We start from the raw sequence: 15,887 nt of genomic DNA on the forward strand, positions 1-15,887 counted from the left end.
CTGATTTGCCGGAATAGTGAAACAGCAGGATGGTGAAATGGTGGTGATTGCCTTCCTTTGAAGCATTTGTTAGGTCAAATGTCTACTTCTTAATAATTCATAATGCATTCCCTTTGTTGAAAATGATAATAATAAAAGGTTCTTTCCATAAAAGCAGCCCACATTCGAAGTGAGCATTACCCTGGGAAGTTCATTGCAGACTGTCAGGAAACTTCTGCACTTGTTTTAACATAAAAACTAAGTCCTGGATGGGAGGCCTCTGGGTACCCTTGTTTTTGTCCTGTCACCATTTGTGCTGTGACTGCTGACTGACTGACTGACTGACTGACTGACTGACTGACTGACTGACTGAAGTCACTGATCTGTTGGAAACCCCCTGGAAAGAAAAAAGGTAAGTCCTGTGAGAAGGTTCTGGCTTATGTAGCCCCAACCAGTGAGAGAAAATTAGATTAGATGTCTAGGAGAATAATTATAAAATGAAATTTTAAATAGAACATTTACAATTCAGAGATGTTTGGCCTTCACTGAAGGCCCTGAGGAATCCTCATATCCTTGACATCTCACTACAGTACAATGCCAGTATTGGGCATTTTGTAAAACCCATGGTTATATAAATGACAATCTATTTTAATGTCCAGTGCCAATGTTGTATGCTAAATGAAAGACTGTGGTAAGGTGTAAGGTATGCACTTGGTTATGTTAGAGAAAGGTCTTGTTTATGGTTTACATAAAATCGCATATTACTTGCAGGGTTGTGACACAAACAGCAGTCTCCTGCATAGAAATCAGACAATAAACACACCCATACATCACCCTTAATCATCCACATCACACTACAGACAGGGCCCACACTTCTTCCTGCACTGCTGGCACTGGTCAAAATGAGTGTATGGCTACGCAGAATATGAACACCTCAGAAAACCCTAAGGATGGAAATATATTTTAAACAGAGTGGGGAGTCATTGCTTTTGGGAACTGCTGGTGCTTTCTTAAAAGCAAGTAAATTAGAAGAGCTGTCACTCAGCAAGTTTGCAAAGAAATACACTCAAAGCGATGCATTGACATTTCTCTCTCACTGAGAGACAATGGAAGGAATATGGCTTTCCCGAATCTAGATATTTATGACAGCGTCTTTACAATGCTGACACATTTTCAGAAAGCGCGATTCATGACTCAGATGTGACATCCCTCTATGGCTTGCGTGCATTGTCAGTGAAGCTCAACACCTTGCTTGAGGCATCGAGTGCCTTACGTAAAGAATATCTATTTTTCATACAGCTGTTCTTAATGCCAATACAGTCACAGATACGTCACGCCACACTCTAAAGTCTTGCAGATATCACCTTGTATCTTTTTGGCAATAACTAGAGCAGAATGCGAGTAGGAAGTGATATAGATAAGAAAGGCCTTGGTTATAACACTGTGATGGCATCGGAGTGTTAAGCAGGAGTGTCAATTCACCACAAGCGGAATTCAAGCCTTACATAGCTCTAACGGCTGCCACTCACAGATCCAGGTCCACTGGTATGATTGGAAGCATTTTTTGCCAGGGTAGTGATCCCTCACCTGTTCACACACACACACACACACATGCACCATTAAATCAAAGTACAGGGAGCCATCAACTGCCCTCTGCTTGACAAGTAAATTGCTTCCTAGATAGTGTTGGCAAACAGAAATACGAAGAGGAAGAAGACAGTCACATGAAGATGGTTAAAGAAAATGAATGAGAGGTGAAAGGCAATAGAAAGTGGCAAAGGAGCCAGAATAAGTAGATACGAGAAAGCAGCGGGTGTAAAATGCTCCACTAAGCAAGACAGCATGGAGCTGTCTTCCTGTCTGATGAGAACTGGGCGGAAGAGGAGTGAAATCGACACTGTGTAACTGATAGGACTGCCAATTGTGGTATTAAACATCTATAGGTGATCCTCTTATCCAAGACAAGTCTAGATAGATAGAGACAAAACTTCTTGGTGTAACTGAGCCATGTGCAAACAACCTTATCTAATGGATCATGAAAAAAACATGTATGCAGTGTACAATATCAAGAGATTTACAGAGATCATCTGGCAGAAATTATTAAAATGTGCACACATTTCCCTCGCAATGCGAGAACATGATGACATATTACTCCTACAAAGTGCACGTTCTGATCTTACTACACTCTCCTAAATCACGACAACCAGCAGTCGCGTAAAACTCACTGTCACTTGATAAACTGAGGCAGCATGACATTACCACAGATGTCGTTGGCCTTCTTCTTCACGTCTTTGTTTCACCATGTTACATTTACCATAAAGATCAAGGGAAGGAGGAACAACAAGATCATCTAGTCTATTTCAAGTTGCCACATTTTTTAAGTATTATTACATTACATTTCTGCACATCTCTGATGACTTGTAGCGCAGCAAACTGCTTCTCAAGTTCCTACCTCAGTCTCACGCATAGAATTCAGGGGAAAGGTTTTACCACCACAGAGAGAATTGTATTGTAACAGTTAAAGCAGAAGTAAGTGATATATTTGTGTTAATATAAGTCTTAAATAGTTATATCTTCCGACAGCAATCACTTAAATAGAGTGTTTGGACCGAAACACGGGTCTGTCAGTCACTCTGCTCTGCTCTGAGCCGAAGAGAAAACATTTATCGTATCCTACAGTTTTTATCCAATGAGGAGAGAGAACGGCATGCAGGGCTGTGTGTGCAGCCAAGGGACGCCGTGAATGTGGCGACGTAGGGACGAGGACTGTTATGGTGCGTTCAAGGAAACTCGTATTTTTCCGACCGTGAAGTGGTACCAGTTCGATCTGGTACGAGTTCACCGGTCGGAAGTTACGAGTGGCCGTTATAGTGACTTTCACCGGTAAAACAGGTCGGAAAAACACGAGTGGGTTGCCTGAAACGCTACAAAGTCGTAAGTTGTGACTTGAAGCTGTAATTTACGATTTCAAAAGCCTGCCTGGAACGCAGCATTAGCGAAAACGACCGGACCACTTACTTCTGCTTTAATATTGTAGTATCAACTCAAGCCAGAAGACAGGTTCAAACAAGAAGCAGAGATGATAGAACTGTATTGTATAGAATTTGTAAACCAGTTGTACAAACTGTACTACTAAAACTTGATATGACTTGATTTCTAATGTTAAATGCGTTCTATATATTCTATAAGTGTACCTGTTGATGAATCATGAATGTTTCATTCACACTGTGTAATGTAACACCTAAACAAATGTGCATGTCTTTCCTGAGACAGGTGAGTTGACTAAGAAAATCTTCTGTTAAAGACTACAAAGGAATATGTGCTGAGGTACGCCAAGAACAGTAACACAATGGTGGTGCCGACTGACTGATGCAACTCCTCCCGTACGTTTGAGGCTTACAGTTTCACGGCAACGATAAATCACCGAGGCTAAGGCAGAGGTGTCGAGCTCGCAATAGTCAGACAATCACACAGACTCACTGACAAACCATGATGAGTGAGCCAGACCATGAGAGTGTTATCACTGATGAGAAGACATGCAGAGAGATATCATATGTCTTACCTGGGGCTGAGGGAGGCTCTTGGCCCTGGGCCAGCATGAGGAGAACCATGATGAAGAGGGCCGTGAACCCAAACCACGTGTTACGCATTGTGCTGCTCACTGTCCTGGCATCACGAAGCATCAGTCTGATGAAAGGAGAAAATCAAAAAAAGTTAATACCTTTGTGTTTACGCTTTATTGCAAAAATGAAAATGGATTTTTATGAAGTGGAAACAATGAAATACAGGCATACAGGAGAAAGCAGCAATTACTAACAGCAGGACCGCGATACCTAAAGCATCCCATTTCTGATAATGCTTTAAAGCATTAGTGTAAACAGAGCAATCATGACAAATGACTGGATTCTCTATCGAGTTCCTGCACGTTGTAGTGGCTGTTAAATATATCATTTATAACCCTATAAGAGAGTTCAGTTTGAAAATGCTAAGGAGATTGTGAATCGACTTTCTCTGTTGCTCAACCCGCATCTCCTTTTGTTCACATACACGCAAACACACACACACACACACACACACAACAAATCCGGCCACGTCAAATAGATTTTTAGACAGGTGAGACAAAAAGCGTCAAGAGTTTAGTGGTGTGTGCGAGACGATGCTGCGCCGCTGACATCACCTGCGCGCAATGACAGGGACCGTCTGTAGCATGGAAATAAATCGGAGGATTGTCCGGATCAGCCATCTGTGGAACAACCTGTTCACCCTTGTTTGATTACATCCAGCAGGCCAAGGCAGCTTCGGCTGCTCCGTCTCCTGCTCCTGCATCTCTTTCTCTCTCTCTCTCTTTCACACTCTCCTCTCTGCACTGCTATGCACTATGATTTTCTATTCACAGACCTTTCTACCCGGCATGACACACTCCTTGAATTGGATATGCTTCAACTAAAATATGATGGACTGGCTTTATCGTGAGGCTCTACAGCAGTGACAGAGTCTCTTCAAGCCCTGCATCTTTTGAGATGATGAAGAGCTTTTAATATCGCACCGTCTCAGTAAAAAGGTGCATGTATGTGATAATGAAACGAGGAAAAAAAAAACTGCTGTTAGCAAAGCCACCGATGCTCAGAAAGGTTCACCAATGTAAACCACATTTCTCCCTGTATATGCTACTATGCTACATTCTCCATTCAATCACATGTTAAATGTGCCTTTAATTCTTCCAGACTTTCATGTCTTTTTAATTCATGCGACACCAAACGGGCCGACTGTTTGTCACTTATTATTGGCAGCAGCTTCTTTTTATAGCTCCCTCTTCTTCCTCTCTCTCTCTTCTCACTCCTTTCTGTAAAAGGTTTGCAGGAGAAAGAAGGCACAAGCATACCAATTTGCTCTTAAAGCCGTTTCTCCAACCTTATCTTCAGGTTACTCGGTGGACACTCCTGCTCCCCTTTATATGCACTTTGTGGTCTCAGAATTAGAAGAGCCCCTGAAAGGACGGTGTATCAGATCTCAGCCACTGGGAGCTCATTGCCGCAGAATGCGTTATCAGTCCCTCTCATTCCTCCAATGTCACAGCAGAGCCCAAAGAATTATGCGTTGTATTTGCACAATTGCGCCATTTGCATGTTATGATGGCACGCATACTCCCGGCTAAATGTCCGATAAAGAAGTCCCCGCGGTTATGCTGGAGGAGATTCCGGCGCTTTCGCTCCCTCTTGGCCACCTGAATGAAACAGCACACGCAGGATCCTGGAGAAGCAGAGGACTAGGTCCCCCCCTTCCGTTTTTCTCGATAATTGTGTCAGATAAACACTGCATCGTCTTCTCGCAGGCAATCTGATAAATACCCAATTACCAGGCAGGAGATGGCTGTGACAAGTGGGCGCCAGGGGGTCATAGGTTGGGGAATGCGGGATACATGGCGGTGATACGGCCTCCTCAACCCTGGAGCAAGTGGTGGGAGCTGGACTCGTTATTCAACTCATCATCCCATTCCGTTTGATGAATGAATGGATGGATTAGAGATAAAGGAAGATTTATTTAAGCCCTGCATTCTGGAAACCACAAACACGTACGTGAGGATGCATCACAGCTCAATCAATGACCGTTCCTCTGCAGTCATTATTAAGGCTGCTTCCATCAAAGGAAATGAGCATGTTTTACAAGAGTTGTTTCAGTGGCCTCCTCTGCATTCACCACCAATTCAGCTGGAGAGGAATGAAAGGCCCTTATTGTGTGTCTTTATCTGACTCAATGACTGCTGAATGGATTGAAGCCAATTAATCAGGCAGTGACAAGAAGCATTGCTGCTGGCTCAGTGGCCGACTCCCACAAAAGACAGGAACCATCAGCAGAACACTCACTGCCCGCAAATTGATTTCTGGATTCCTACTAAACCAAGGCGATGTCATTCAAAACCTGCGGTTTCTCATATTGACACTTCCACATGAACTGAGCGCTTAAACCCAGCAGAGACGATGGATGAGCAAGTACAAAACTTTTTTTCCCACATTTATATCGCAAATGACAGAAGTTCACCCGATGCGCTAATGAGATGCAGTGCTCGTGCGTAATATCCTTGAACCTGGACAGAACTCAGGTGAAATTTTAAAAAGGAGGATTTGCAGGTAACTTAAGGGTAAGCTAGTCGGAGGCCTGTGAGAATAAGAATGAACTTCCTATTACCTCTGACTGGGACCTCCACACCTCGCTGCTTTATCTATTTCTCTTTCATCTTCTGCTTGTGTGCCTCTGAAGCACACAGCACATTCTTCCACTGGCAAACCAGAGGTGAGGCAGAATATGAGGCAAAAGAATCGGGCCGCAGCAAGAACCATTTGAATAATGATGCAGAAAATTCCTACAGTAAATTACAAAAGTATGAAAAGATCAATCTGAATTGCACAAATATGCATTTTCTCCAAGATACTGATTAAGTCAATGGGTGTTATCAACAATATTTCCAGTATACAACTCCTGTCATGTACTTCCTTGCCACATACAAGTTTGTTTTCATGGATACAACACCAGCAATAGAAAAAAAGAGAAATGAGCATGTTTGACAAGTCTGTGGTCACCTACTGAGATACTTGATTTAGCTAAATCAGGCTGTTGAATGTTAGCTTCCCTGCGATCCCGTGGTTCTTACATACAGTAGTATCAGCTACTCATGTTACAAAGGAATCACTTTACCATGGAGATAAGGTACAATTGCAATGTGCAATGTCCACTATAACTATCTCAACATAATGCAGCATGTCAGTATTTAAATAATCCATACATATCCATACATCCATACATGTATTTGACATCTGTGTATCTATGTTCTCACCTGGAATCGACTTTGCCTGTATGACTATTACAAAGTGAGATATATTTTTTGTCTAAATTCCTCTTCTGTTGTGCACTAATAAGAATAAGAAGAAATACATTTCACAGGTTCTATAAAACGAATATTGCATTTTTCTGCTCTGCAAGTATTCACCCACCCACTTGAGAATCCAGTGTACTACTGTGCAATTCAGGTTCAATATCAACTACTAAGTTTTAGACTCCATAGTTCAGCTGTAGCAGGCGCAGAAGTGCAGGGAGCAAACAAAAACAGAGAGGGTGCAGAGATGCACACCATCTGATGAATCACTGGCAGCACTTCGCTTGGGGTAGAAAATCTATCATCTCATGCCACAAAGCCATTACATAAACAATTCAGTTGAGGAGCTACATACATTATTGTTTGATTGCACCAGCTACTTGAAAACAAAATGAATAGGTTTGTGTGTGGTCTTATTTAAGCTCTTCAAATCTAAGTTTCTATGGTGTCTTATGGAAAATTTGAAGTCACACCATGAACTATTCCATACCTTAAAAAAACAACAACAACATACAACAGTGATGTGACAAACCTGACCTTGTATGAATTTGTTTTGTTCATACATTAACATTCCACACATTTACAATGCAATATACTGGATTATTTTTTATTTTTTTTACCTTATTTCTGAGAGGAAAAGGATATGGTGATGTTAATAAATTTACACAATTTACTGCAAAGCTAACCGCTTGAAGCTAGCAGTCACAAATATTTTGCTATCAAATCTCATTTTGATTCGATGAGGCATAAATATCCATTTTCAGCAGTTATAAATTTAAATTTGAATCTACAGCATAAACAACCAGCTCCAAAGAACTGGTCAGAAATCACACAGGAACATGTGGAGGGGCAGGAGAAATGAGCGGAACTTGTCTTGAGGCATAGACACACATACAAATCCCTAAGTGTTGTGTTGTGTATTTGTGTTGTGCTATGTCAGCTTCATGTTTTGATGGATGTTCCTGTGCCTCTCCAGCGCTCTGTTCTCCGTGTCACCAAGGCTACTCCTTCCTCATAAAAATGCCAACACTGGCTTAAAGCATCTCACATTCACAGTACATTATGCCCCTTCACTTCATTACAATAAAAGGATTAACCTGCCCGGGCTCTGTAAAGTGATCGGTGGAGAGGGTGGACAAACACGATGCTGAACTGTCCTTCCCCCTTAGCGTAGATTACATCGCTTCTGCTCCCCCAAGTCGTGCTACTAATCATCCACACTCCTGTGGCAACGCACGGGGAAAGGGAAACAGATCTGAAGCCATTAGGGCACCCTGCAGTTGACTTACATAATAGCATATGCTCCATCCGTTCCATGGGGAGAGACCCTGCTTCACTGTCCCACTTTCTGTACATCGCTAGCTACTGTATGTCATGTGACGTGGAACAGTCCCCAGAAATATTATTAATGATGGAAACTGTTTCAGACACTGCTTGCTCTGGCCTAGATGGAAGTTTTTGGGATAGATGTTAGATTTGCTGTCATTTAATCGAGGTAAAAGGTCTCTTCAACAAAAACTGGCGAAATGATGATATGGGGAAAAACCCAAATTAGAATAAATTAGAAGAGCCGAAAGCACTCCAGTGTGACTGGGGAGATGGGGCTGGTCACATGAGGCCTCCCCACAGTGATTCGTCTTCTCATGAATGTGATCTGTGATAAATTAAAAGCTGATTATTTCTTGGAGGGAGAAGCCAAGCACTTGGCCCCAAGCCCCCTCACTGGCGGTGATGGATTAGTCCACAGTCTGCACTATGGACCTGTCCCCACTGACAGCACCGCCATGGACGCCACAGGCCTAAGTGCCTCCTATCAAGATGCCATCTCTGACAACTCATAATTTATTTGAATAAATGCTCCGCCATCTCTTTAAAGGACAATTCCATTTATTCTTGAGACAGATGGATGGTTCTTTGATTTTTCTGGAGTAGTATTAGCATATAAACATCCACTCCTATTTACCAGATACATTAGATACACTGTATACACATACTAATAAAGCTTGGGAAGAAACACATGATTTTTAGTAGGAAAACATGGCTTTAGTAATAGAAACTCAACTGAATTGTATTGGAATAACCTGTATCTATGATGGTGGCGTTTCGTGATAGAAACAAGGGTTTTGTTGCTGTTTTATAATATGCTCTAAGAGCAGCAAGAGAGGCACAAGAGGACAGGCTGAGAGATGTCAGTATTAATGCAGTCAGAGAGCACATGTGGAGCTGCAGGTTCCTGTGAGCGAGCTCAGGTGCACCGGCCGTTGAGCCTCCACGTAGCGGAGCTTTTTTACATTATTGGCTCATTCACATGTGTCTGAACCGTTTTTCCCGGGCCAGCATCATTTGGATGGTCGACGGCGCAATTTGTCTGCAGTGATTGGGTCTGCTTGTGTGGGAACAAAGGTGGTCAGTCCAAGCCATTGTGTCCTTTTGTGTCCCATATGTCAGAAGTCTGCTGCACAAACAATGCAGCAACCGCCAAGAGCACAATGGTCATTATCTGCCGTAGAATCGCTGTCATTATCCGGCTGCAATCATAACTCTAATTACAAAAGTTGCATTGTAAGCAGGTAGATTATGCAATGTTAATTACCCGTGCACAATGCCGCAAGTGCGTGTTCAAATGCCAGTCGGTATTGTGGCCCGCACAAAGGCAGCACGCGTTTTACCCTCTGCCGTATGCAAAGCGACGCCGACGTCCCTTGATGGCTGGTTTAAGCCCTCGCGGTGCTATCTCACACCTCGTCATTAATGATTTCTCATTAATAACAGTTGTAATGAATCACCCTTAACCATATTATCCGACATAAACCAACATATCCACGTGTGTGGCTTTAAGTGATGAACCTCATCCTATAAACTGGTCCCATTGCTCTGTCCCCGCTGCACCATCAGCTGGAGAGAGAGAGCTGAGCTGTGGGTATTTTCCGAGCCTTTAGCCTCAAACATTTGCACGCTTTTTCACTCTCAAGGTACCACCTCCCTTGTTCCTGCATATAGATACGCCATTGACCTCTTTTCTAACACACTGAGCTTTAAAATAGGTCACAGCCACTGTGGAGCAGGCGGGCACAGAATCACACTGGAGGGAAATAGGTTTGAAAGTTTACAGATAAAGCTGATCACATCTTCACTTAGGCGGGCTAGCCATTCTGATAACCCCACATTTCATTTCAAGTCTAACGAATGTAGATTTCAACCCACTTCCCACTGAATTCCTCGACAAACAAATGCAGCAGAAGGTGTTCAAATTTGCATGTTTTCATAATACCCATGGGGCTGGGGTGTTCATGGAAACTTTGAATTTCTACAGACAAGCTAGACACTGGAGGATCCCCCCCACACACACGCACACATACACAGACAAAAACAGCATGGCAACCTTTTTGCATTAATCACCATAAAGGTGCACTTTACCAACCCACTCTGGCAAATTAAATCCTCAGAATAATATCTCCATCATTACTTGTATTTCTCCACGCTGACACAGGCATCTATCTGGTTTTGGAAAGCAGCGCAGCCGAGCCTGCCAACTCGGAAAAGACCTGAAACCATGGGGCAATAAAAAGTGACATCAGCAATGGGAAAGTTAATAGTGTGTTTCAGATGCACTTTCTAGAGGACAGGAGCGGCGGAGGTTTCATTCACTGTAAGTGACAGCGGCTGGCAATCTCCCTCTGCCTCCCATATGCCCTTATGAATTCCAACCTGCTCTCTGTAATAACTTATAAATGGGTAAGGCTTCCGGAGGGGCTTATGTGACAGACTATAATGTCTGGGCATCCACTGCATTTACTGTCTGTATACAGTGTTGATGGTAACAGCTTGTTTTGCTTGTTCATCTATTCAGCGTGATGTTTGATTGCAGACGGCAGCTCCCTGGCGTTGGATGGGGTGTCACACGAGTAGCTGCGTGAGACTGTTATTGACTTGAAATGATATCTAACTTTGAGGAGCTGATTCGGGCACAGCTGTCAGACAACGCCTCCAGCTGAATTAAACAGAATATAGAAACACACAGACAGACTGACAACAACATGGCTGCAGGCGTCGGTTTCAAACTGGGCCACAGGCACATTTTCTCCTTCAGAATACATGTTCTCTCGCTCATTTATAATCTGACACACTCTTTATTGTCTGTGCGCTGAATTATATCTACTGCTTTATCTAAGTTAACCCGGCTGTCAGAGCAACGTGATGTATGAGAGCTAATTCCGCAAACACAGGTAGAACAAAAAGATCCCTAGCTCTACTATACAACAAGCTCAACAAAACACCGGCGGTATAGAGCTCTTTTGTGACACAGCTCTGGGCCCGTATTTATCAAACTTTAAAGAATTCAAGTGACTGCTGTCGAGAGCCAACCTAAGGGAAGTCCTACAATTGGTTTACTTGTCTGGAGGAGCAGCAGTCAGCCTGTGACAGCAGCTGTGTCGTATTGTATCTTCTGTGTCTGTGGTTGAAGCTTTGTCAAGTCTGTGAAAATGACCAAGATTATGTCATGAGGCTTTCTGATGTCATCAGGGTCATCTTTAACACATTTTTAACAAAAGGTCTGTTACAAACTGGTGGGACTGGAGGGGGTGAAATGGAAAATGCCTTTGAGTTGCATTATGGGATGCAGGGGAGTGCTTGAAGCTTAACTCATATAGGGACTAAAAAAAACCTCAATATATCAGCCTCTGCCTCCTCAAATTTGACTAATCCATTTTAAATATGTCTCCTGTGAGTGCCCTGGCTTTAGGGGAGTGTAATACTAAATGGAATACCTCTTTAACCTACTTAGGAGGCCCCTGAGGAGTCTTTTTTTTTAACGTTTAATTTAAAGTTAAGGAAAAGTTAACAAATACGACTAAAGGTTACTTTTTTCACTTCTCTCTCTTTCTTTTATTGTTTTTATCTTTCACTTAAATAGAAATATTAGCGACATATGTCTTCAGTCTCAAACATCCTGAAAATACTGTATTTGTGAGGAGACAGACTAGTTTGAGGGCATTTTCACACCTGAACGTCCAAAGGTTCATGTTCTGGTTGGTTCACGTTTCACACTGCGTTAATGTGAGTGTACCAAAAAGAACCTTTTATGACATGTTGACGTCTTGTCCTCATTACCTACGTACGCTGCATCTTCTTACACTTGACACTAATTGGTTTGTACAGTAAACAGGCGCGTATGGTGAAGTCATGACAGCAAAACTCCTCCTCAAATGAGCTAGTTAGCAAAGTCGCAATCTAGGAAAATGAATGAACAAGTTGTGGCAACAATAATTGTATTGTTATGGCATTGCTACTAGACGTTTCAACGCCATGCGCAATGTGCAACCCTTGTTTGGATTCAAGTGAACATGCTCGTCATGTGGAGGCTTTATCGTTGCTGACAGGAAAGCAGAAGACGACTGCAAGCTATGCTCTGAGCCTTGGCTCTGCGTGAGGAGAGACCAGTGAGGTGTGTGTATGCTAACGTGTGTAGGCTAACCCCCAGAACTTCCTGTTGAACAACCGTAAGTCTGAACCATTGAAAAGAAAAGCTTTCACACTGCAAAAGTCCAAACCATTTCTTTTTTTTGTTTTTTTGACCAACAAATTTCTGGTCTTTGGTCTTGACCACGGCCTGGGGGAGCTTTCATACCTGTACATTTGGCCCGAAATCAAACAGAGTCCGAAAGTCCGGACCAAACGAGGTAAGTGTGAAAGCCCCCTAAATCACAGCTGTGAAATTGGTGCAGTTCCTCTTTCCCCTTGCAACACGTAAACCACTGGTCCTCAAAAACTCATAGTGGTAAACTTTAATGCTTGAGGAATCAGCAGACAAAGATCAAATGTGTGATATGAGACATGAAAACCATACATGGATAAACAGCTGCAGCTGCAAAGATCGCCACAGAGCAGGAACCAGAGGGAAAAAAGGGAAAAAAAAAACTCAGGTAGATAATGAGAACACAGTGGGTTTGTACTATCTGAGCACTGACAGACAGGAGCAGTGGTCCTGAACATGTATGTGGTTCAACAAGCCCCCAACACGGTGAGCCCTTCTCCTCGGGACTGTCAGCCTTCAGCAGAGCACATCATCTCTCCATGAGGATTTCATCACATTAGCCTAAGCCAGGCACACAGATAGCAGCAGCAGCGGCGGCAGCAGCTACAGTGCATCATTCACAGGGAGACACACAATCACCAATTAGAGCTATCACACATACTGTAATTAGCAAGACTGACTGATTTGAGCTTGTGTAAAATGTATTCATATTATCCAGATTACAAATAAGCACATTCATCTAATTAGCTCGCATAGCGTACAAGCTTAATTAAAGTTAATACATTATGATACCCCCAAAATCCAGAGATTACAATACTCCGAGGTTCTAGTTAATTAGTGTATTCACACGTTGACAGACAGGGATCACGGCCTCCTTCTCCCTCAGCCAATTAAAAACCGTGGGTCAGAGTGTGTTTTTTGAGGTTTTGTTTTACTTTTTTTTGTTCCACGAGCATCTGCGTATGTGAACGTTCAAGTTCAAGGTAACGTTCCTCCTACAATGCACTTGTTCTTTTGCCAAAATATCTCAATCCTCCTCCAACCGTTCCCGTCAGCCAAGTCAAATTGGCAGTTACAGAGCCATGTCTTCAGCACGGCTCCTCCTCGGTGTTTGTTTACAGAAAGCTTACAAAAAAAAGGCATTCTCAGATTCCTCCCTCTCTATTTATCTTTGACTGTGACGGGCCAACAGAAAGAACCCTGAGCTGAATATTCATTCATCGACGAGGACTTTCACACTTTGCAGAATTAACTTTGCACTCACATAGTCTGCGAAGCTGCATTAACATAAAGTGGCTCATTACGGTATTGCACAGCTACGGGGCCAGCTTTGTTATTAATGGGGGTGGAGGGATGGCGGGGAGTGTATCGGAAAAGAAAGGCACCAGCATTAATTTGTTGTCAGGATCCCGGTATAAATCGGGGAGAGCAGACTACAGCCTCCTGAGATGTTGCCCTTGTTACCTCGAGTCTCATCCTTTCAAGAACAGAACACGCCCACACTGCACTAAAATCACACACACACACACACACACACACACACACACACACACACACACACACACACACACACACAAAGGCACACGCTGACATCTCTGCTGCATTTTATAATTTAAGGGCATATGAGGGCAGAGACGTCAAAAAAAAAGAAAAGAAAAGAAAAGAAAAACTGCCTCCACTAATAAAATGTCAAGAGAGTATTATGGGATTTTAAAGTTGAAGAAGTTCTCGTTTTTTAGTTTTTTTAGACCTAAAGGAATAGTTTCACATTTTGGGAAATACATAGGAGCTGGTTAGGTTAGTATAAAGACAGAAAACAGATGGACTAAACATGTGGAGTAAAATCTCTTTTTTTATATTCAAAACGTATTATTCAAGACAATATGCCCTTACCCTTGTAACATAGGGGCATGTTTTGTCCTCCCCTGCAGGAAGGAAGGAGTCTCTGTGTTTTTGTTTTATGGGCTGACTAGAGATAAAGGGCTTTATTCATCAATTTGCACATTGGTCAACATTGCCATCCAAAACAACATGTTGTCCCTTAACTAGATATAAAAACAAACAAAAATGTAAGACCACAGAAGGGAAGTAGGAAAGAGAAAGACAAGACAGAAAGGTGACATGAGTTGACAGAATCAGTTAAAGCTAAAATATCAGACTAATTTCCGAAACGTAAGAAAACATAGGCCAATTCATCATAAACTAAACACCAGACTTGGAAATACCAGAAATGCACTGTTGTGTATCTTTGTTTATTTTCTGGCTCTTCTAATACAATGACATGCTCATTGTGATGTACCAGTTACAGATGCTCCTCTATCATTAGAACTACTTGAGTCATTCTTAAGTCATTCTTACCAAGTGCTGCATTTAAGGATTGGAGGTTATGAAAGGTGTAAAAGAAAAAAAAAATTGCATTTGCTATGTCGCTTCTTTTGACAAAGAGGCATCCATAGCACCAAAACAAGACAGAGCAAGCAGAGGTCTGCAGGGATTTCTGTTACTAGAACATCCATGAATGATACAGAGAGTAGGATTGTGTCTGTCTCAAAGCACAACCTCACTGTAACTGTGCAGGTTTAACAGGCTCCAACTCAGCTAAAAGGGGAAAATGGGAACAGCTACAATCGATTTATGAGGTTGATAAATGCAGTTTTTCAATGTGAATTTCTCCTAGAGACTACTTTGCTCATTTTCATCTTAAACATCATATTGAATCCAAATAATTCACTTGAATATGGCTGAAAATAATTATGGTCTCTCTGCTGGCCATCAGGTGATGCAAAAAGCATAATCATCATCATTAGCATAGAACTGCACCGAAATACAGGCAGTTCGCTTAATAACTGCAGATCTTTGGAAAATCATTCTGCCATCTTGTTAGAAAGGAGCACATAGCCTATATATTTACAGTGTTTATGGCCTTAGCTTACAGCTGGTTTCTGGCGTTAAACATCTGAACATTAGCATTTTTTTCTCTGCAGACAGAGACAGTCTTTCAAGACAATGGACATCCCTAAGATACACCAGATAACATGAACACCAGGGAAAAAATAGCTAAATGTCATGTATGGTAACCAGTCATACAAGGACACATTACAATAACAAACTTGAAAAACAATGCTCTAGTAAAACTCAGAAACAACTCAATGAATATTAAAAGTGTCTTACTGGTGGAAGCCAATCATGAAGTAAAAGATACTGCCAAGAACAACTGAAATTTACAATCTGAATGACAAGTTAAGGACTAAGATTGAGAGAGCCTTAATGCATTTACCAATGAATTTTTAGTTACCTTGAATAATGGACATCAGCCAATAAGAGGCGTCCATGTTTGATTCCTTTCCAGACGCTTTATTGCCAAGGTGAATATATCACTTCATCATGCAAGTCTTTTTGGTCACCAGAGGAAACAGAGAGAAACTGAAGAAATGGCTCAATAACAAACCGAATGACTAAGAAACACAATCCTCAGAGAGTGCTGTGCTAAGAAAGCACCTC

General features: G+C 42.2%; 1 protein-coding gene across 7 annotated transcripts in view; it reads right to left on the reverse strand.

Moving 5' to 3' along the window:
- The window catches only part of robo1 (roundabout, axon guidance receptor, homolog 1 (Drosophila)), a 218,689-nt gene extending 215,027 nt beyond the window's left edge, over positions 1 to 3,662 (reverse strand). For all 7 annotated transcript variants that reach the window (XM_085796063.1, XM_085796058.1, XM_085796056.1 and 4 more), the window contains exon 1: positions 3,542 to 3,662. In XM_085796063.1, coding sequence (XP_085652189.1) covers positions 3,542 to 3,662 — 121 coding nt within the window. The remainder of the gene's footprint in view (positions 1 to 3,541) is intronic.
- Positions 3,663 to 15,887: the final 12,225 nt, after the last annotated feature.

Source organism: Trachurus japonicus, chromosome 13 (genome assembly GCF_045865225.1).
Source record: "Trachurus japonicus isolate A0001 chromosome 13, Traja_1.0".
NCBI lineage: Eukaryota > Metazoa > Chordata > Actinopteri > Carangiformes > Carangidae > Trachurus > Trachurus japonicus.